We start from the raw sequence: 23,495 nt of genomic DNA on the forward strand, positions 1-23,495 counted from the left end.
GGACAAGGCATGACTGCCAGCAATAGTAAAAGTACTCAGATTCTTGCATACATTAACAACCAGTAGCACTCTAAATACAGTATAATGTGAAAACAGAAAAAATGAATAAAAACGTTAACTGTAACTGATGTTGCTGGTCTTTAACATAAGTTATTGGATGGTTCACTTTATACTGCAGTCGGCCTGCTGTCCTTCATGATGGCTGGCATCATTCTCTGCCACATCACACAGTGTTGTGTGCAGTGTAGCACAGCTTACCCCCACAGCCTTTCCTCACCTGAAATCATGTTCAAATGTTATGGAAAATCAGGGAAGAAAGGAGCAGATGTAAGGAAATACCTGCAGCCTGCCAGCTGAGTAGGATCTGCACCTTTTCACACAGCTGGCAAAAGTTGTTTGAGGGTATAAAACTCTTGAATGAAGCTTATTAACAGCTTATAGTCTTAAAACCACCAGAATATCTATAACATAATATGCCACGTGCTCAGTGAAGTAACTTATGGGCCAAACATGGGAAGGAAGGAAGTACCCTTTCTGCTCCAAAAGGGCCTCTACACAGGGTTTTGCAGAGACAAACTAGTCCTTGACTGGAGAACTGCAGAGATCTAGGATACAGCTAGCCACCGTCATGTCAACATCCAGTGATGTTACAGCTGGAGTGACTCTGACAACACCCCTCCCTAAAGACAACTTGGAACTGCAACCAGGAATGCAACTGCCATGTAGAGTTATTTAGGCAGGGTTAGCCAACAGCTGAAAAAACATATGATGCTTTGGTGCACTCTTCAGCTTGTGAGAAGGGCTTCTTACTCCCCAGGGGCTGACTTGCCACTGAAGACAATATATGTGCTTATAGAAGGAGGGGGTTGCAGTGGCCCACTACAGTTACTGGGTCCTGCTTCCTTCCAGGTCTTCAATCAAATCTTGGCAAGCCTGCTCAAACAGGTACTTCCCCTGGTAAGCAAGCTTTATGATGGCCTACTTAAGCTCATTCTGGAATGAAGAGCACCTGAGCAATGCCATTTTAAAGATGCATGACCAAGCTAGCGATACTAGCCACAGTAATGTCTCAGGTCAAAACTGCAGCTGCCCACATGAGAGATGCCTACAGTATGTTGTGTTAAAGATCGCAAATTTGGAAAGATCAAATATTTTTCCTGCAAGTGCTCCTCTAGGAGGGCTGGAATAATGGATAAAGAAGTCAAAATTGTTGTGGAATCCAAGTAAAAACATAGAATAAAAGGAAACTCGCTTGCATACCTTGTCAAAGGTTTAGACTACATATCAGGTGGTAGGATGAACAGCAGATCATGGAAGACTGAATTCAAAGATATTTAGAAAGAATCTCATTTCATCAAGCTGGGGGCAGGTTACAGAAGGCAGATACCTCCTTGGGAGCAGATTAGTATACCTAGATACTTCAGGTTGCAAGAATGGTACTCCTAAGCATATGGGTATCATAGTTCAAAACTCATTTTCTGTATTCACCATATACTCATTCAAGTACTTCTAGGAAGAAAAAGAACCACAAGTCAAGTTACAGAGGAGCTTCATGGGCAGGGTTTCTATAAAAGAGGGACATCATTGTCCTTATGTCAGAAATAACAGCATCTGTGCCCTCAGAGTTCTAGTCCTAAAACACAAGGTGAAGGAGGACCACTTCTGGACCTAGGTGTAGGTGGGGTGGACCCGCAGCTGGTCCATCTGAGAGGGATCAAGTAGGCAAGCAGTAAACAGAGGAGGACAAGAAACAGGGCAATGTCACTCAGAGTCATGCCTTCCAAATATGAAGCAGAGCCGAGACAGACTGTAGTAGGACTTGGAGCTGACAAAAGTCAATGTTCCCCGAGGGTGTGATACTGGAAGGACAGGCTCCACCAGATATTAAACAACTGCAGGAAGATGACAGCCTGCAGACATTCCTTAATTTGAGCCACAGTGCAATGTTTGCCCACTGTAAACAAGGAGTCCCCCTCTGTCGATGCAGGCCACTCATGGGTAATAAACCTAGCTGCTTGACTGACAGATGCACGATGTTCACACCTCAGAACAAGCACTCCAAGATGGTTGCCACACATGAACCTCCCGTGGGGCCTTCATCATCTGCCAAGGAAGAGAAGTTGTGCAAACTCAACGCCTCTGTAGAAGAGAAGAAGCTGGTGACACTCAGAACCAGCAAAGGAAAGACTTGTCAGGAAGATGTAACTGATGACTGTCTTCTATTCTTCACCTTTTCAAGGTGCTCTAAGCAGCGGATCACACAGAGAGCTTCCCCTACTAATCTTTATGTTCAACATTTTTAACAACTGCCTTCTTACAACAAGCAAAGTAAACCAGAAGCTTTGCCCACCCCACCCTGCATCTACAGGTGGCCCAGCCGAACCCTTAGTACTTACAAGTGATTTACGCCTTGCTTCTCTCCTAAACCGTAGAGAGAATGCCAGTGAGTGTCCTGCCTCATGATCTGTTAACTATATAGAGCATTTTGATAGCTTGTACTTTATAGGCATTAACCTTGAAACATTTTCCAAGACAGAAGTCAGTAAATGAGAAATGAATGGAGAAAGCAGGAGAAAACAACTAGGGGCAAATGTCCAGAGCACAGCCTCACAGTAAGTGCCCCAAGACCGTTAGCTGAAGACAACAGACAAACTGAAGGCAGTAGAAAGGATGACCTAATCAAACATCCACGGAGAAAGGTCTACAACATCAAATCTCTATGTTTCTAGGTACATATAAAATCTAATGAGATCATTCAGACTGTAGTGAGCCCATAATATTTGGGAAAAGAAACAATGCAGGGTGTTTTTTTATGGTATAAGAAAATAGTTCCTAGAAATAAAAGGCATCAATCCATCTTACCTCACAAGCAATCCAACACGCAAAAGTAGAAAGGACAAGGAAATCTTAGCCCAGTTTCCACTTCTGAATGTGTTCAGTCAGAAATGAAAGCATCTGCCTTCTGCCTCAGTACTGAAGCAGCGGCTTTGCAATTCCTACTAAAGTCACATCGTGACAGTCTGCAATACTGATCTTCATATATAATCCCTAAAGTGCTAAACTGAAACATTAGATATCCCACGTTATGAAAATACCTCAGCACATGAGAAGGTTTTCTGAAGTGGAGTCTGAGCAAAAAAAATGCTTTATTGTGCAAGTAGTGCTAAGGCACCTACGTATGGCCCAAGGAACGTTTGCATCCAGCAAACAGTCAGACCTAGCACAGCATTAGCAATGTCAGCAACATAAACGCAACTGTACTGGTTTTGCAAATATACTTCCAGAATACACTTGCTGTCAGGTTTAAAAGCGGCACATAAATAGGGTGAAAAGATCAGAGACCACTGAGAAGACAGATCACAACATGGTCTGCTCAGTTCCATTCTGCAGGTTAGTTAGTTATGTCTTTCGGCTTTTCCCGGTTAGGGGTCGCCACAGCGGAACTCCGGTCCGCTAATGACTTGCAGTAGATTTTTACGTGCCGAGTTGCCAGCCCTGATGCACAACCTTCAACAAAGGTACACCCATTCATGCATGTTTCCACACAGAAGACACTTTAGCTAAGAATCGAACAGGACAACGTCTTACTGTGAGGCGACAATGCTACTGCAGCACCACCACCGCAGTTAGTTCCATTCTGCAGGTACAGGTAACAAAATCCACCAGCTTCAAAATGGGCAATCCAAGAATCTGTTACAGATGAAAATCTGCAACTGGGACACTGAAAAGGGATGAAATTTATAATTACGACCAAATTAAACTTAAAGAACTTAAACCCAAAAGGGACAACACATTAAAAAATACACTTGATAAATGACTACTTAAAAAAAAAAAATTTACCATATGACAATCAACAGTAAGCGAGACCTCAAACTACTATACAGGAAGCACTTCTCACCAAAAAAGAGAGAGAACATATGATAATGCAGAAGGGATGGAGCACGGAAATTCAAAATGAGTGACTATATGGGAAAAGAAAAAGAAACCTTGCACCTCACATGTTTACAAGTACTAACAATGGGGGACAGTAAAAGTCACAAATCTGCCAGTCTAAACAAGCACATAACTGACTAGGCAGGTTTCATAGATGGTAGTGACGTATTTATATACCATGAAGTTAAAAAACAAATCACTCCTTTTACACAGTGAAAGAAGAGTGGAACAAAAAACAATACAAATCACAGAATATCGATGAATGGAATATAGCAATTCCAGAATGCAGACATAAAATTTCTAGAAAAAAAAAAAAACAAACAATAAAATAACCTAGGTAGTTCAAAGTAGGCAAAAGCTGAAGCACAGAGTTTACTTAAAGCAACATCTATTACAGAAGCTATACAATTCAAATTCACACTTCATATATATGGGAAAGAAGGGTAGAGAGCTATGTAATGGTGTCAACAGTGATGGCGTAACCAATGACAATATTTTACATTAAGAGAATACAAATCAAGCCATGTTTCTGTCAATAAGCTGTTATACAAGCTGTTTGACAAAACAATGAAAACAATTCCTGCTTGCACATGCTTTTGAAATTCACATTCTTTCCTGTCTATCATGCTTACATAGGCAAAGCCACTTGGAGTTCTTACCTCATTTCCAGACCACCTCTTGCTCCCACTGTCCACACTATTAAATCCAGAATCCAGTCCCCCATAATGATGACCAGGAAAGATTTCATCTGGTAGACTGAAAAAAAGAGAAGACAAAAATAAGGGGGGTATTCAACACAATTATGAGGTATTACTTATTTTAGTAACATTTTGTCTTAACACATGTCCAAGTATAACTGTGCAAGAACTTAACTTAGTAACAGCTGTTTGAGTAGACCATTGTAGCAGTGGCACTTTTTTACTGGGAAATCTACAAAAGAATGCTGTTCTGTGTCAAGCCAAACTTCCAGAGCTCAGCACCCTTCCCCTCCAGGTACTTTTCCCCTGTGGAATGTCAGGATGGTCCCTATATAAAGTAGATGTCTGTCCATGCCATTTTAGAACTTTCTTGCCATGATGACCATAAGATATCAACTCTACTAGACTCCATACAGGAACAAAGATCATATCCAAGCAGCATCAGGAGAATATAATTAGCAAGAAGGATAATTAGACGAAAAATATAAGCAGAAAAGAAGTTTTACTTATTGCAAGCACTGAATCCTCTCAAAACTAGGAATCTGTGTTGTACCAGCTAGGTGCCAAACGAGATCTGAGGAAGCTACAGACAGTGAAGAGCATTACGGGTGGAGGGAGGAGCTCAAGACTAGGATCCAAGTCTGAAAAATGCGGCTGAGACTGATTCAAGGGTCAGACCTGTAACCCACTAGTAAGGAAGAATGAAAAGGACTTCAGATCCATCTATTTATAGAGTTCTAGATTGCAATCATTGACTGGGCCCATGGAGTTCCCCTCTTGGCAGGGCCAATACAGCACCACTTCAGCATCTCTCAGCATAGGAGGGGACTTTTTCCTTCACTGGTACTGATACTACTGAAAGGAAGCAAAAGTTGAGGGTAAATCTCACAGGTTCTCCTTGACAGTAGGAAGGGCCTCTTTTTCTTCTCTGAAATCCTCAGACGGTTTCTGGATGGGTTGTCCAAGAGGATCTTTGCCAGAAAGGGGAATGCAGGATGGCCTGCCCTAGCTCATCCTGAGAAATGTCATCCTGTGCAGGTATCACCTCAGCCTGCTGCTTTACTACAGCATCAGTGCAACGTTACAACAGCCCAAAGCAAAATCCACTGTAGAGGTCAAGATAAGGGTCTTTTATCTACCTTTTCCTTCAATTCCATGTAAATAAGTGAAGAAAGCTTTTCCAGTGCCTGATCCACAACAGAGGACTGTAACCTAGAAAGGAAAGGCAGAAACCTGATGGAATCCTATCTCCAAACCTTGCTACATATCCTTTCCAGTAGCTCAGACTCCTTATCGCGTGGTAAGATGCAGAGGTGCTGCGCTCTTCAAGAACCCTACTGGACCACACAGATCACATGACAGTCTGTCATGTGACAGGAGCTACAGGGAAGGGAGGCCTCATTGTTTTACTAGTCTCTGATACAATAACTGCTACTGTTTGTGATGTTTGTCTAAGATGGCAGCAGACAGCTGTCAGAATGCAAAATGTTTGGACAGGATATCATTTAATTTCATCCTAACACATTCTGAATCATGTTTTTTGCCTGAGCTACAGTTCCATAAACTGTTTTGGGTATGCCATTTTTTGTGCAACACTAACAGAACACTAGGCTGGGTCAACTCTGTCATGCTCACTGGTTACACTACTGCCCCTGTGTATTACACTGAGGGCATGTGTTATCTTCTACTTTACGACAGTCTGTTATGACCGGTTAGTTTTCCAGCTGCACCAAAGACATACAGTGGGCTGAGTGTTACTTCTTACTAATCCTCCTATACTACCTGGGCTGCCTGTTACTTCCTACTAGTCTTACTATTCTATCTGGGATGGCTGTTACTTCTTACTAGTCCTACTATACTACCTATGCTGGCTGTTACTTCTTGCTAGTCTTACTATACTGGGCTGCCTGTTGCTTCTTACTAACCCTACTGTACTATCTGAGCTGCCTGTTACTTCTTACTGGTCCTACTCTACTACCTACCAGTCCTACTCTACTACTGAGCTGTCTGTTACTTCTTGCTAGTCCTACTATACTGCCTGGGCTGGCTGTTACTTCTTACTGTTCATATTCTACTATATGGGCTGGCTGTTACTTATTACTCGTAATGTACTACCTGTGTTGGCTGCTACTTCTTACTAGTTCTACTATACTACCACACTGTAATTGCCATTTTTTGTTCTGGGAACCATGGAGGAGGAGGAGGAGTCCTTTAGTTCCTTATGTATGCAGACTGACTGGAACTGGTTCTGATTACAAAAATATTAAACTTAAAAAAATATATTAAACTTTTACAACATATTCATATTTATAGTACTCTCCTTGCAACAGTGTGGACTGCTTAGCAGAAGATGCACTTTGCAGGTCTGTATAATATTGCCTGTTCTGTTTTTGTGGGTGCTGTCATTAGACAAATGTACTACTATTAGGTTTGGTACCCGAGACTTATGTCACACTTTATTAGAGCTGATATGCAATGCTTACTCGCTTCTTTCTTGTTCGTATCACTGAATATCAGAACTTTGCTTTTGCTACAAACTCGGTCTACATTATTAATGAGCTTTATGACTGATGGGTTGCACTGTAGGCATCTGGATCACAATGTGGCTGCTTGTTATCATCAGTCTTGTATTACCTTGGGACAGATCAGTGTTTTATTTAAATAAATATTTAATGATCTTTGCCTGCAGTATATTCTTACCTTTAAAGCTGCTCTGTATTGATAACATTTCTTTAAATAGTGAAAACTAATTGCTGTTATTACTGCTACTGTCTGTTGGACAAGATAAGTTGACTGGATCCTAAGAATTCTCACTCCAGAACTCAACGGGAGAGGGTGACCCTCTTATGCTCATAGATCCAGGATGGGCAGGAATATGCTTAACTGGAACAACAGTGAAGATCAGGTGATAAGGCACTTGCCTTCAGGGGATGAGCCTATCAAAGGCAGTATGGGTAAGGACACTGAACTAATAGAAGGGAAAAAAACAGAAACCTACAAACTGTAAGTTATTTAGAAAACTGACAAGTTGCATCCAATTTTACATGGTCAAACTTTGCAACCTCCACATTTTGTATCCTCATTGTTATCATTTGGCGAGATGTTAAGAATGCATAAAATGTACAGAGATTTTTGATGGGAGCTGAAAATGTTCACACTTACTTAGTAGAGGTTATAACATCAGCTACTTTATTTGCCAATAATAAAGTTTTACTTTCTGAACAAATTATTAGTGTGATGAAAAAAAATGAAACTACCTGTTTCAAGAAACAACTGTTAATCACTTACCAAAGGGATAATATACACCAAAACATGCAATTGTGGATATTTTAGATAGAGAAAACAAGAAGAAAATTTAAATCAAGACTGCAAGACCAAGCAAAAGACACTGCCAGTAACAGAATTAAAAATGTTGTTACAATAAGTTTTAAGGAAAAGCACAATGGAAAATTGGATAGTTTACAATCAACAGTATTACAGTAAATATGACAACATGAAAGGGTGGAAGGTCCATGAAGGATAGACTTTTATATAAAGAGAGTGCCTATATATATTTTAAAGTACAATAATTTAAATCCAACAGGTAAGAGCAAGGAATAACTGAAGCCGCGGTGATGCAGCGGTAGCGTTGTCGCCTCACAGCAAGAGGTTCTCCCGTTCGATTCTTAGCTGGAGCGCCTTCTGTGCGGAGTCTGCATGTCCTCCCCGCGGTCGAGTGGCATTCGAAAGACATGTGTGAATGGGCGTGCCTTAGTTGAAGGTTGGGCTAGCACCTTGGCACCATAAAAATTGACTGCCAATCATTAGCGGACTGGAGTTCCGCTGTGGCAACCCCTAACCAGGAAAAGCCGGAAGAAAAATAACAAATTTATTACTTTTACTGTTTCCTTCTATGTAATGCAACTACTGCTGTATTTTAATTAATCAACCTAGTTATTTGTTTTTTTCTTTTTGTTTAGCATCAGTTCTTTTGCTCCTGTCATGAAGGTTAACTTGGAAAGGTTCTGCTGGCAACAGTTCACAGTCTGCATTCCTGCACAAAACAGGACAGGCCCCATAAGACATCAGACAACTGTGAATGTATGGTTGAACTTTTACACTGGGAAACATTGAAAATATTATGTAAGTGAGAGACTGTCAACATTAACAGTGCAAAAAGCAATATTTTTGAACAGGATAAACCCTGCTCCCTTACTCTCCAACATCCCCAGTTCTCACAATGCACTAACTTGTAAAACACAGCCTTGGGATTAAGGAAACATGTCCTCAAACTCACAAATGCCAATCACTCTACTTCAACTAAACATGGGAGAGGATTAAACAAGTTGCTACCATTTTGAGAAAAGCCAGTGTGATCATATATAATACTCCCACAAATGTCCAATACTGGAGGTCTACTTTTTGAGCCTAGGCAAAAGAGATCCAGATGGGCCCTCCTTACCCTGTCGTGTCAAGGCCTAGGATTAAGAATCCCTGGCTCCAAACTGCAATGACCAGGTACCAACTAGAGCGCTTATATAAAACTGCCTCCCAGATGCAGGTCAACTACAGCTAAACTACATATATAAGACAAAGGGGGACAGCAGTCCACTCATCCCAGAATGCACCCCCCAAGATGGTTCCTAGAAATGTACCTTTAGCAAGCCCCTCTTCATCTGCCAATGTAGACAACAGATGCAAAGTCCATGTCTCACTAGTAAAGGATAAACGGGCAGCATACTTGGCCCAAGAGAATGAACAATGCCTATCCTTCTATATCCTTTACATCTCCACAGTAACCAGCATGGAACTAGAATCAACCAAGGGACATTCCAGCTGCCCCTGTAGTGGCAACTTTCATCTACTTCCATCTTGCTAGACCTAAAGAAGCACAGAATTTCTCACGGCTGAGTCTTTAGGTAATCATGCTGAAAGGCTGGCAGTTATGGAAAGTGGTTTACATCATGCCCTTTACACAGACAACAGGGAATGCCGCTGCATACCTAGGTTTTGGAACTAACACGTGGTCAACTCAAAGACTTGGATTTCTTATGCACTGATACTGGAAACATTCATAATAAACATTGGACTCAAAATCTGAACTGCATAAGCAGCAATGAACTGGTAGGTTCATAACCTTAGTGTAAGATAGCTGATGAATCTCATTTCTAACATTTAGCATGCCTCTTCTACCCTGGACAATGATGTCTCAGCAAGTCCACAAGGAAAAAAGATGTAAACAGAAAAAAAAAAAAAAAACACATCCAAGTCAGCCTACATACTGAGGAGGGCTCCTGGTGTTTCTTAGTGCTTCACACTACATAGCAAGATTCAGCTTACGGGTGATTATCTCTCCCTTATAAGAAGGACCACCCTACCAAGAATATGTGTTTTTGGTAATCGCTACAGACCTCCTCCCCATGGCAGCCTTAGTGTTTGACATCTTCTGAGCAGGACGTAACCCAGTTAACAAAATGTAATTTAAAAGAAAAAGCTTCTCTCACCATTCAAGAAGAGTTCTAAAAAAAAGTGACATTTCACATGCTACACTGTAGTACAGCACTACTTTAATCCAGGAATGGCTCTGATTTCCATAAAATTAAGTAAGCTTATGCATTCAAAAATGCATGTGAAAATAAAAACACTATTTTTCACATAAAGCAGTTTAGAAGTAGGTAGGGAAAAACAACTGCCCTAATCAAAATAAACAGTAATGTAAGTAACTACTGCAATATGCATCTGACAGTAACACTAACTAGTCTTCGCTATCAAAAGGTTAAAACTGTAAGAAAGTGGGAGTTGACTTCAGCTCTTCTGCAAATCATGAAGCTATAAAATGAAAACCTTCAGCAAAGACAGCCACAAACCATGGTGCACACTCTTCCTAATTTGCAGTGTGAAGCAAAAGCATTTTGCTAGTTACAGTTTGCTACAGATAACAGATAACCACATACCTGCTAAATATCAAGACTTAGCCTAAAAATGAGAACTGTTAATTTGACAAAGGCAAACTGAAGAAACTGAGAGGGTGCATTCACACAGCAAATTATGTAAGTACAAGTTCCAGTTTTCAAAAATGACCCATAACTTCAGTATGGATAAATTACTTGCTCAGGGCTGCAGAGCGTGCTAACTGAAGGTTGTGTGACTCAAACTTTAAGTCATTCATATTTCCTTACGTTACCCTCTACAATGTGCTCCCAGCTTATGTACTGCAAAGTAATGCAAACATAATTCCCACTTGGACTGATGTATTAATTGTCTGCATCTGTATGGAAACGGAGTTACACTTGTAAGCAACTAGCCTTGGGGAGTTCCAGGAAAATGTCAAGGAAACTGTGTACTCTTCCTTCTCAACACAAGACGATTTACAGACACAAAATGGAACAAGATCAGAATGAATAAAGGGGGGAAATAATGTATACAAGGATGAAGCAACAAGGTGCAAGATAAAAGAAAAACAGAAGTTAATGAAAGTAAGGAATGCTAAATCTCACAGCCATGGCAAAAGTGTCTTAGCCTTACAGACTTTCACAAAAATCTCCTGATACTGAGGCAGGAACATATGCATGGTACACCGAAAACCACAACTATGACACAAAGATACCGCTCTATACACATTACAGGATGGATGGGGTAAGTAAAACAGGAGGAACAGAAGCTTTTTGCAAAGAAAAGGATCATACCAAAAGACCAACTCACATTTACAAGGAGGAAAGGAGGCACCATTGCTTAGTCTGGAGACCGGAAATACAAGCACAATCCCAAAAAGGACTTTTTTTTTACAAAGGGAATGCAGTGTCAGTGGTGGACATTAACATTCTACATGTTACATGGAGCAACTTGACCAAAGTCACAGGCAGACTTGGTTTGAATGGGTCGTGGTCCTAAGTGGTGATAGAGGCAGACAGTTTGAATGGGTTGTGGTCCGTTCCATCTGCATGCTGATATCACATCTGGAGGCTGAGGTGAGCCAAGAGTCATCATGGCTACTAGGTACAGACTTGCTACAAGCCCAAGGACAGATACACCCCCCCCCCCCTTGCCCATCAACCTATTCAGCCAAGGAAATGTTCTCTGCTCTGACTTTTAACAGAGCTACATAAGCAGTCCAGCCTCATGCATGTTATCCAATCAAGCTTCCCCTCCTTGCGAAAGGACAGCAGGTTTAGCCTAATCATTCCTTCCCCACCTCTTGCCAGCTCTACCATGTGCCAGGGTCTCAAATTAAATGACTCACCTGGGCTATAGCCAGGACTTTATCCCTCTATGCCAAAGGAGAAGCAAAAAGAGCATGATCATTCCTGATAATCTATAAAGGACAAACCACATAAACCTGGCAATAAAACTTACTCAAGAAATAGCATGCTTGGACAAAGAGAACTAAAGCCCAGATTATGATCCAGATGGTTCAGACTGAATTGCAGTTATGCAAAAGAGGAACCATCCAAGGAAGGTCAAGAAAAAAAGGAGAAGCCATTAGTGGCATAAAAGGATAGAGCCCTGACTACAGCCCAGCCGACTTGGGTTCAGTTGGGTGAATGACGGAGCTGCAGGGAAGGGATGGGAAGGTTTATCCAAGGTGGGAAGGCACTCCCCTAAGGGGAAGTATTGTCCAAAGAGGGGAGTTGCTCTCTGACATTATCAATAAGAGCGTGGGGGGAGGGAATGGATAGGTCAAAACTCTCCACAAGATGGAAGCACACACGAGACAAACCCCCCACAAAACCCTCAGGATCCACAACCAGCCCCAGCGATAACAGACTAAGTAACTAGGAGGAGGATAAAAGAGTAGCTGGTAGACCCAGTGTGGGCACTGGGTACTGGAGGCAGAGTCATCAACTTGTAGTCTGAAGCGACCAGGAAAAATTAAAAAAGAAGCCGCCTTTAAATAAATATTTATGACTGGCAGGAAAGAGGCAGCTATTAAATCCCCTCAATCTTCCCAGTTTTGTGGCACAAAAGAATAAAGCCTGGACTATGACGCAGACAACCAGAGTTTGACTAGCGGCAAGGGCAGTGGAAGATCTGGCTGGAGGAGGAGGAGGATGGGAAAGGAGTGCTTCTTCGGTTCATCCATCTTGGGGGAGATGGTGGTTCCAGTCAATCATGTGCACTCATACAAGTGGAAGCCTGCATGCAAGAACTGGCAGTATACCAGGAGAGCATAGGTTTGACAATCCCAAGCTGGTATCAGCAGCTCTAATGGGGTATGCATTTGGAAGCAAACAGACAGAGAGAGAAGAGCAAGACATTGCATGATGATGCTAGTGCCCACATCAGCCATGAGGGGACAGTGTCACACTAGAAATGTTTCAGTAGCTTGTATCCTAAACTAAGTGAGGCTACAAAGGGGACATAAACCATATGACTACAGTCCAGAGACAAAGAAGAAAAGATAACCATAAGGTTCCAGTTTTGGAGGCTGCACACCACCACCAAGTAAAGCTGAAGATATGGATATGGGTAGAGACAAAGGCCCCAAATCCTCACTCCAGTCTGTGTTTCTAAAGTTAACCCTTCAAGCACAGACCATATTCACGTGTTACATGTATCCTTCCTTGGATGCATCACCGCACACTTAGAAAAGCTGAAGAAAACTGCCACTAATTAGATAGCGCTTTCAGCTTCTTAACAGATACTATCTTCTCCAGACTTGGGGTCATATACAGACAGACTGATCAAGTTTGCTATGGCTTGTGTACATTAAACTGACTACCATCTCCTACCTGTCCAATTTCACGTTTAGAGGATTAGCCCCGTCCCTCTCACTTATAATCCAGTCAAAGGAATAGATCTGGTTAGTTCTGGCAGGATCATCCTTTGATTCTTCCTGGAAACTGATACAGCAGCTTATTCTATTCCAGGAAAATGATTCTTGATTTCAGCATAGCCTTCATCTTTCTGACCAGGAATAAAGTCAGTATAACTGTACTTTGCTTCCGAGGGTTGCACCTTACTCTTTTTGTGTAGTCAGGCAAATGGTAACCATTTCAAATGTTGGGAAACATGGAGGCTGAATGACTGACAGATAAGACATGTATACAAAGACCAAGATGCCATTTCTCAGAATATTCCCTTTTCTACAAGGTATGGCAATCTCCATACAAATTCAGGGGTGTGGAATGTACAGAAGAGCGATTTTAGAGATTTGCTCTTCTCTTGTGATTTCGGTCTTTTTTTTTTTTGGCTTGCTGACACTCAGCATTTCGAGTGTAGACATTTCAATAAAAGAGCCCAGGCAAACACTCCTGTTCACATCAAATCTCTCCTCCAAGATTACCTCTTCTTTGAGGCACCTTTTGAAGAGTGCTTTCAAACATCTGACTTGTGCTCCAGCAAACCTCTTATGGATTCTGGATGGGATCTCATATAAAACTAGCATGTCTTTCCTTAAAGCCCCTAAATCCTTCCTCAGTGGTTATAAAGTCATCCATCATAGATTCATGTCGATCAATCAACAATTCTTTCATCAAGTACCTATCAATAGGAAACAAAACATCCAAAATATCTTGCTGTGAACCTAGAAAATTATTTTTTTTTCCTTCCGTGACGACAAGCCTCCCTGCATTCCTGCCTGTGGAAGGACGACTCTGAACTTAAATGTATCGACTCCAGGGTTGCACAACAGTGGAGAAAAAAAGAACTCCACGGTCAGCAAAAGTGGTTTTGCTCATATTTCTTCAATCTCTCAGCATTCACTGAATGAGCTGTGGACTGAATGTCACACTCCCAAAGCACTTTGAAGACTGTTATACTGCCACCAGTTCTGTAGTGTAGAAGGATAAAACCTTAACTACAGTGCAGGTGACCTTGTTTTAATTAGCAGCTCAGACTTCTAAGAAAATGGTAGGAGAGATGGGTATGCTTATCTTCGGGGGGGGGGGTGAAATCACCTACGGGTGCTCTGCATATGATCCCTAGTAGATGCCAGGGACATAGTGGGGGAGTATGGCCCAGATGGGGGAATAACCCTTGGCCATACCAAGAGACTGCAGGCAGACTGAAGGTAGAACATAGCAGCCTCCACAGCAGCAGGATAATGAGCGGTCATGGGATGCCCTTAGGATCCACACTGGACCCGACCCTAGTGGGGAAAGTCAGTACATGACTAGGAGGGTCTGGAACACCCATGAAGAATGGGAGCACCCGAATGCACTGAGTCAGGACGGTATGGGAGGGAAGAAAAAAAAATGGTGTATGGCTTACTTTTCCTTGATGAACAGCAATGAGAAGTATTCACCTGTTCCACAGACTTAAGTTATTTTTATTTGTTAACTAGGTAGAACTAGGATTTCCAACAGATCACTTTTAGGTTCAGTTGTGGGAGAACCAGTAACAAAAGTATTACAATACATGACAAGGCAATATGGATTACACACAAACAAAAAATACAGTGCAAATTTCCAAGCAACATACAGATGTATTATTATGGTGACTTCACATAGCTAATTCATTCATACTTTGTCTTAGGTTAATAGGTTTGTATGTGCCTATGTAAAGGGGGACCATTTTAAAACTAGCCAATTCCCCTTTTTGTGCTTGAATTAAACTATCTTGTTTGGCATTAGATTAGTCTTGCCCATCACACAGTCAATAATTATATAATACCCCTAATGAGAATAAATGCGATCATACCATAGATAACTTGAGGGTACACATGCATGAGATAATGCATTTAGTAGCTGTATCTGTCCATTACTAGTACAGGGGCGCAGTCCTGGGGTAAATTTTCTATTACCCATCTATAGATCCAAGTTGCACTCGAATATGGAGAGGGGTGAGGTTTTTTTATGTGAATGAGGAGTCAGTTCCGAGGAAGTTTTGATCCCTCGACTGAGTATTTTGGATGTTATTTGATTTACTCATAGGCAGTCATTTTTTCAGTACAGGATTAGAAGACACCTTGTATGCCATACACACATCATCTCTTAGTATTCTATAGGATACAGAGTATAGTGACATGGCTTTGAGTCAGTCCATGTAGGATATGTTGTTTAAGCCTAGTATTCTTTTCTCTGTGGGCATTCCAGCTGTTGCATGCGTCTGGACAGATGCATGTCAAACAGGGCATTATACTCAATGACTGGCCTAATGAGGACTGAGTTAAGGGGAACACTGGCATCTCTAGAGCTAAACACTATCCCTTTGTTTATAAACTGTTCAATTTAAAAAAGGACTTTCTTAGGACAGTGGATATGGTCAAAAGATAAGTCCATGCTCACATAAGTTCCCAAATCCTGAACTAGGTCACATCTTAGGGGGATACTGTCGATATGGTAGTTCCCTGGGTGGACGACTTTCCAAAGGATACAATAGTACATTTTTTGGCACTTAGTTTCAGTCCATGATTCTTGCACTAAATGTTTGTTTTTAACAAACCTTTCTGCAAAATGGTTTTGCAGTCATCTGCAAAACTTCATCAGCCAGATCCCAATGGTATTGGATTTTACTTCAGTAGAAGGCTAATAGTACAGGTCCCAGCACCAAACCCTGAGGGACTCTACTGGTGGTCTCTTTCTGGAGGTAGCTCCCCCTGTTTTGATCTCCCTTGGCCTATCTATGAGCCAGATGGAATTCCAGCAGGCAACATACAAGTTTATTCAGATTTTCTACTAGACCCGAATGAGAGATTGTCAAAAGCCTTGGCAAGGTCCAGGTATGATGTGTGTACCATTTTGCCTTCATCCACTACTTTGGTGACCTTCTCAAAAATGCTCACCAGGCTGAGCAAGCATGACCTGCCTTCAACAAATCCAAAATGGGATAGGACCAGTGTTTGGAGGCTCCCCATGTCCTTACTGATTACCTTCCACACAACTAAAAGGGCCATTTTTCTCCCGTATAGTCTACAGACATGCTTTCCTCCACTTCCCCAGAGTTGTCCTTATTCATTCTACTGTTACTTTTCTGGCCTCCACACAGCTCTATCACTAGTCTCTCTCTGTGTCCCTCTCCCTATTCTGTATTTCTTGTCTATGTCCTTTAAAGTTACTTTCAGCTTCCAAGGGAACCACAGCAGATTTCCCCCTCTCAATTTTCCACCGTAACACTCATCAATCCTGTTTTTTCATCCACCTTCTCAAAAAGCTCCTGTTCTTAAACTTCGAAAGTATCAAGTTATCTAGGCACCCCAAGCAATTGCCACAACCATACTTCTCAACCTCTTAAAGCAAGAAATCTGGACAAAGTCTAAAATGATGGGTAAACAAAGGGACACATTTTAAATATTATTCGTATAAACTTAGAAAGTTGCCAGAATAACATAATTTGCATTAGCACACATTTTCTGAAGAAAATGGAGCTTGAAACTCAAATCTCTTGTCATTATTTAGTGAATTCAATCCTAGTGATTTACCAGAAAAAACACAGATTTTATGAGGAACAGACCAAAAATATGAGGCAAAAATCTAGACATTCTGTGGAAATCTGGACAGTTGAGAGGTATGGTCACAACTGCAAGTGCTGAGTTGTCTTCACACTACAGCCAGAAGTGTGGCAGCCATAAAAATTTTTACATAGTTAAAAGTATGACAATGTTTCCATTCCTCCAGACATTTCAGATATAACTATTCCATTAGTGCACTATCTTAGCAAACCAGTTTACCTAAAGGTGCCATTTAATACAAATAAAAAATCCCAACAGGATGTAAGACAACATGCTACTGTTTTCCCCGCACACACAGCCAACAACAGGCCATCGCTAGTCATACAATGTTTTCTCACTAACTGAGAAAAGAAAAATGCATTCAATGTTTATATGGTGATCTTGAGTCCACTGACTGAGTCATCAATAAGATTAAATACTTTGAACTTCAGTGCTGCTGTTTTCCTGCAGGCATGTTTAAAAATATCTGTTATAAGTGGTAACAATACACATAGTCCACAGCAGTAATATATTTATTTACTTATGTAATTAATTAATTAATTAATTAATTAATTAATTAATTAAATTAATTAATTACTTACTTTTTTTTTTGGTCTGTCCAAACACTAGTTTAATTTATTTTACCTAAGCCTCTCCACTACTTACATTCTTGAAGCTTAGAAAGCAATCACTGTAATGGTGTCACAAAAGGGTGGCCCACCTATGGATGGACTCGTAACTTAACTACAAACCCATCAGTCTCACTAGCCTCATTCCTAAAGTTGTACGACATACTACTCAACATCTCATTAACCTGGACACTGAAAGATCTCTCAATACTAAACTTTTATTAATCATTAATTTCTTTATAGGTTCACAAGCATATACTAGGCTAATGACCACTATGGTCTTTATAAGCCTACCCAAGCACCCTAATTGTACCCTGTAGTTTATGTACCTTAGAGGATATTTTAAGGGGTATATGTAAGCTAGGGCAATATTTACAGGCTGCATCTGTCTATTAGAGACATAGGTGCTAGATCTGGGGTGTATTTCTGATATCCCATCCACTGGTCCAGGTTTCTCTTGAAAGGGGTTAGGGAACAGCTCTGTTTCACATAGATGGAAAGCCTGTTTTGGAGAAAGGGAATTGCCTAAGACACATACCCCCCCCCACCGTGCCCTATTTATGTCACAAGTGAAGTTTGAATCTCTACATCAAGAAATTCTGATGTTATTCATTTTGTGAATATGCAAAACGTCCATCAGAGTGGACTCCAAGGTTTTGGCCTGTATGCCAGAAACAGATCAACTCTAAGGGTATAGAAATAGGGCTTTCAGGCAATCTGTTTAGGACATGCTATTTACATTCTGTATTATTTTTGTGATGAATCTCTGTGGATGCTCCAGCTGTTACATGTGTGAGGTCAGGTAAATAACAAACAGGGCACTGTACTCAATAATGGGCCTGATGAGGGAGGAATACAGAAGAACAATGACTTCCTTGGACCTAGATGTCATACCATTGCTTATAAGTTGAGCAACATAGAATGATTTCCTTATTACCTTATACACATGTTGGTTGAAAGCCAGGTTATAATTTACATGCATATCCAAATCAGTGATTACTGGTTCTACTCTTAAGGGTATGCTATCAATGACATAATTTCCTATGGCGGCTGACTTCCCAAAGAGCTCAGCAAACAGACCAAATTAATAGACTTGAATAAACCATCTAAAAAGCCCTCTGTCTGATGAAGCATTCACTTTAAGCCTCACTGTGTAATTCCCAACTCAGACAGAACAGGCTACCTTTCCACTGCCAAAGACATGCAATTCCAGTCCTCTTAATGTAAAGACACATTTAAGTTAGCCAGACGTGAAAAGGTACCAGAAACAAATGAAACTAGGTACAAGTAATTCTCAGTAAAGCCTACCTGTGTGTATCCAAACTCAGACAGACTAGGCTAACCTTCAACTGCCACTAGAATAGCAGTCGCAGTCTTGTTAATGTAAAAATGCACTTTTGAACAAGACGACGACCAACAACTCTGACATTAGTGAATAAATGGAAAACTATAAAGCATTATAACATGTTTGTGAAACATGGCTTTGCAAGAAAAAGTGGCTGAAAAACACTGGACTTTTGCTGACTTTGTTAAACTTGTGGATGGAGTGTAAAGCATATATCCCACTTTATATCACTGTTTAGAAGGACACTAAAAGGGGGAACCAAGTAAAACAATTTTTGTTCTTAATTAGTATTTGTATGAAACATCTCAGGATATAAACAGCATGTTGTATACAGTAAAACAGTTGTGTGTAGTCAAGGGGTATTTTAAACATGGAGCAGTCTTTTCAGTGACTGCTGTGTGTGTGCTAAAGATATTAAAGTAAACAAGTAGTTTATTTAGTTGCAAGTACAACAGTACAAGAGAAAAAAAGACTGGACTAAAGCAAGTTAATGTTCATATGCTGTAATCTTGGGCTGACGGGTTGGATTAGGGTGTAAAAGTGCACTAATTATATGTAGAATTAGGACATTTTCTCTATTTTACAGGAGTGAATATCTAGATTACTACCTTTAGCTTAAGCTGTAAACAAGTGTTTTGTAAGCATGTTGTCTTTAAAAATAAGATGATGAAAGCCATGAAAATGTTAAGCAACAATATCAGCTTGTTTGTTTTTCACTGGCAAATGTTCAGTGGAGTCAAGATGCCTGCAGCTGAGGGCAGATTTGCATTCTTTTCTGAGAGAAATTTACAAAGACTCATTGCTGAATACATTTCCATGGAGACAAGCTGTCTACAGGTACAAGGAGTTAATCCTGTGGGGAAAAGCAAAATGTAAAGGTACAATGACAAGCAGTTTAGTAAAAAAAAAAAAATAATAAGTGTGAAATTATGGGAAGTGAATAAGAAGCAGCAACCTCTCTAGCAGCCTTAATACTTTAATGCAGTTAACAGAAAGGTGTACAACTTAGTTTTATTTAAAGATAGACAGTGCACTTTTTTAAGTGTTAGTTTTCTGAAAGCATACATGCTGCTTTTATATCTGGCAGAAGAAGAAAAATAAGAAAAGAACAGACAGTAATCAGTGCAAGTGGGGACACAAGCTGTAGCATGCATTTCACCATGGATAACCTTAAGTTTAGGTTAGATAATGCCTGTACGTGCAGCCATCAGTTTGGAGCAACTGTTCCCTTCTGCAGGGTTAAACTTCATGTTTTGAAGACGTAAGTGGTTTTGTGTGTTTGTTCAGAGTTAACAGGGGATGGGGATGTTTCATATTCAGTTTTTTTTTGTTTGAGGGTTTTCATTAAAACAAAAGGCCTTGAAAAATATAAGAGGTTCAAATGGGGAAGAGAAGAAATAACTGTACAAAAGATCAGCTGGCCAAAATTACTATATGCATGTAACACAAAAGCTGGTATACACATTAAAAAACTGCTAAATATAATAGCTGGGGAACATAGCTTTGTATCAAACAGAATGATCTAGGTTGGGAGATTGAAAAGGATGTCATTTTAGAAAAGGATGGTTTTAGGATTTACAACTACAGTGATGTGGTTGTTACTCAAGAACATTTCAATATTTTCAAAAAGGGATAACCTCTGTCCCAAACATTGGTTTATATGTAGTAGATGTTTTACTGGAAGTGAAATTATTTATTAGACAATTAAATTTAAAGTTATATTTTAATAATGAAACAAGTATGGATACATTTGGTATGAAGCAGAGTAGTACATTTAATCCCCCTTCCCTTTGGTTCCATCTCTGATGGCATTTGAAAAATTGTGTGAAAGAAAAATTAGAAATCTTGGAGACGACCAAACTAGTGATGAAAAATTTTACAATTTGACTACTGAACAAAGAAAAGCATTAGATCAATCAGTTAACAACAAAGACCTTAGAACTATGAGGCAGACAAAGGGTCCGGGTGGTTTTAATGAATTATATTGACTATGTAACTAGGAAGTATCAATATTTAAACAATAATTCTTACTTTGAACTTGGTTCACATAATTAAATTAATGCATCATGCAATACAATTAACAGAATTTTGAATGACAAACTGATCAATAATGAAACTGCTGATGTAGAATTTAATTACTTAGAAGTAATGAGACCACTCATTCCCTAAATATTTGGTATACCAAAGATGCACAAAAGTATAGCTGATCCCCATTAAAGCCTATAGTGGCACTGGGAGTCTCCAAAACTGAACACTTAGTGAAATTTATTCTAAAAGTTTAAAGCCCTATTTTGATGACAAAAATCATGTATTACGAGATTCTTGGCATTGTCTCAATGAACTTAGTAAAGTTAAGTTTGAAAGAGATTTGATCCTGGTGACCACTGATGTTAAGGATCTGTTTTTGGTCATACCCCATGATTTAGGGCTGGAGTGGTTCAGGGAGGCACTATATAGTGGCACAAAAATGAAATAAAAACAGAGTTGTTGGTGAACTTAATGGAATTAGTATTATGTAATAATTTGGTGTATTCTGACAGTGATTATTATACACAAATTAGAGCTGCTACAATGGGTGCAGCAGCAACACCTATTTTTGCAAACATAGTAGTATGGTTCTGGGAGGTCAACTATGTGCTCAGTTGTGAATATTATGAAAACAATGTCTTGTACTTCAGGTTTTGGATGATTTATTATCTGAAAAGGTTAAGTAGATAGGTGAAAAAAGTTTTCTACTTTTATTAACACACCAGAATTTTTAAATTTCACTATGGATTATAGTTTGAATAAAATTAATTTTCTGGATTTCACTTTAAGTAAATATTTTGAGAAAGGAAAATTTTCATCCAATCATCTTCTTCTTTCGGCTGCTCCCGTCAGGGGTCGCCACAGCAGAACAACTGTTTCCATTCCTTCCTGTCCTCTGCATCTTGCTCTATCACACCAATCACCTGCATGTCCTCTCTCACCACATCCATAAACCATATCTTAGGCCTTCCTCTTTTCCTGTTACCTGGTAGCTTCATCCTTGGCATCTTTTTCCCAATATACTCTGCATCCCTCCTCAGCACATGTCCAAACCAATGTAATCTTGCCTCTCTGGCTTTGTCTCTAAACCTTCCAACCTGGGCTGACCCTCTAATATACTTATTCCTAATCCTGTCCATCCTCGTCACACCCAGTGCAAATCTTAACATCTTCAACTCTGCCATGTCAAGCTCTGACTCCTGCCTTTTTGTCAATGCTACTGTCTCCAACCCATATAACATAACTGGTCTCACTACCCTCTTGTAGACCTTCCTTTTCACTCTTACTGGTACTCGTCTGTCACAAATCACTACTGACACTCTTCTCCACCCACTCCATTCTGCCTGTACTCTCTTCTTCACCTCTCTTCCACACTCACCATTACTCTGAACTGTTGACCCCAAGTATTTAAACTCATCCACCTTCGCCACCTCTACTCCCTGCATCCTCACCATTCCTCTATCCTCCCTCTCATTCACACACACATATTCTGTCTTAGTCCTGCTGACCTTCATTCCTCTTCTCTCTAGAGTATATCTCCACCTCTCCAGGGTCTCCTCCACCTGTTCCCTACTCTCACTACAGATCAGAATGTCATCTGCAAACATCACAGTCCACGGGGACTCCTGTCTGATTTTGTCTGTGAACCTGTCCATCACCATTACAAATAAGAAAGGGCTCAGTGCTGAACCTTGATGTAATCCCACCTCCACCTTAAACCCATCCATCACTCCCACCACAGACCTCACCGCTGTCACACTACCCTTGTACATATCCTGTACCACACTTACATACTTCTCTGACACTCCCGACTTCCTCATACAATACCACAACTCCTCTCTAGGCACCCAGTCATATGCTTTCTCTAAATCCACAAAGACACAATGCAACTCCTTCTGACATTATCTGTACTTCTCCATCAACACTCTCAGAGCAAACATTGCATCTGTAGTGCTCTTTCCTGGCATGAAACCATACTGCTGATCACTAATCATCACCTCCCTTCTTAACCTAGCTTCCACTACTCTTTCCCATAACTTCATGCTGTGACTGATCAATTTAATCCCTCTGTAGTTACTACAGCTCTGCACATCATCCTTATTCTTAAAAATCGGTACCAAAACACTTCTCCATTCCTCAGGCATCCTCTCACTTTCCAAGATTTTATTAAACAATCTAGTTAAAAACTCCACTGCCATTTCACCTAAACACCTCCATGCTTCCACAGGTATGTCATATGGACCAACAGCCTTTCCGTTCTTCATCCTCTTCATAGCTATCCTTACTTCCTCCTTGCTAATCATTGCACTTCATGATTCACTATCCGCACATCATCCAACCTTCTCTCCCTCTCATTCTTTTCATTCATCAGCCCCTCAAAGTACTCTTTCCATCTGCTCAACACACTCTCCTCGCTTATGAGTACATTTCCCTCATTATCCTTTATCACTCTTACCTGCTGCACATCTTTATTAGCTTAGTCCCTCTGTCTAGCCAATCGGTATAGGTCCTTTTCT

At 40.4% G+C, this 23,495-nt stretch overlaps 1 protein-coding gene across 2 annotated transcripts in view; it reads right to left on the minus strand.

Annotated features, from left to right (window-relative positions):
- Window positions 1-23,495, minus strand: part of LRCH4 (leucine rich repeats and calponin homology domain containing 4) — a 1,419,989-nt gene that overhangs the window by 493,604 nt on the left and 902,890 nt on the right. For both annotated transcript variants that reach the window (XM_044077349.1, XM_044077347.1), the window contains exon 7: window positions 4,593-4,689. In XM_044077349.1, coding sequence (XP_043933284.1) covers window positions 4,593-4,689 — 97 coding nt within the window. The remainder of the gene's footprint in view (window positions 1-4,592; window positions 4,690-23,495) is intronic.

This window comes from Protopterus annectens, chromosome 7.part0, assembly GCF_019279795.1.
Source record: "Protopterus annectens isolate FY-2018-M chromosome 7.part0, PAN1.0, whole genome shotgun sequence".
Lineage (NCBI taxonomy): Eukaryota > Metazoa > Chordata > Ceratodontiformes > Protopteridae > Protopterus > Protopterus annectens.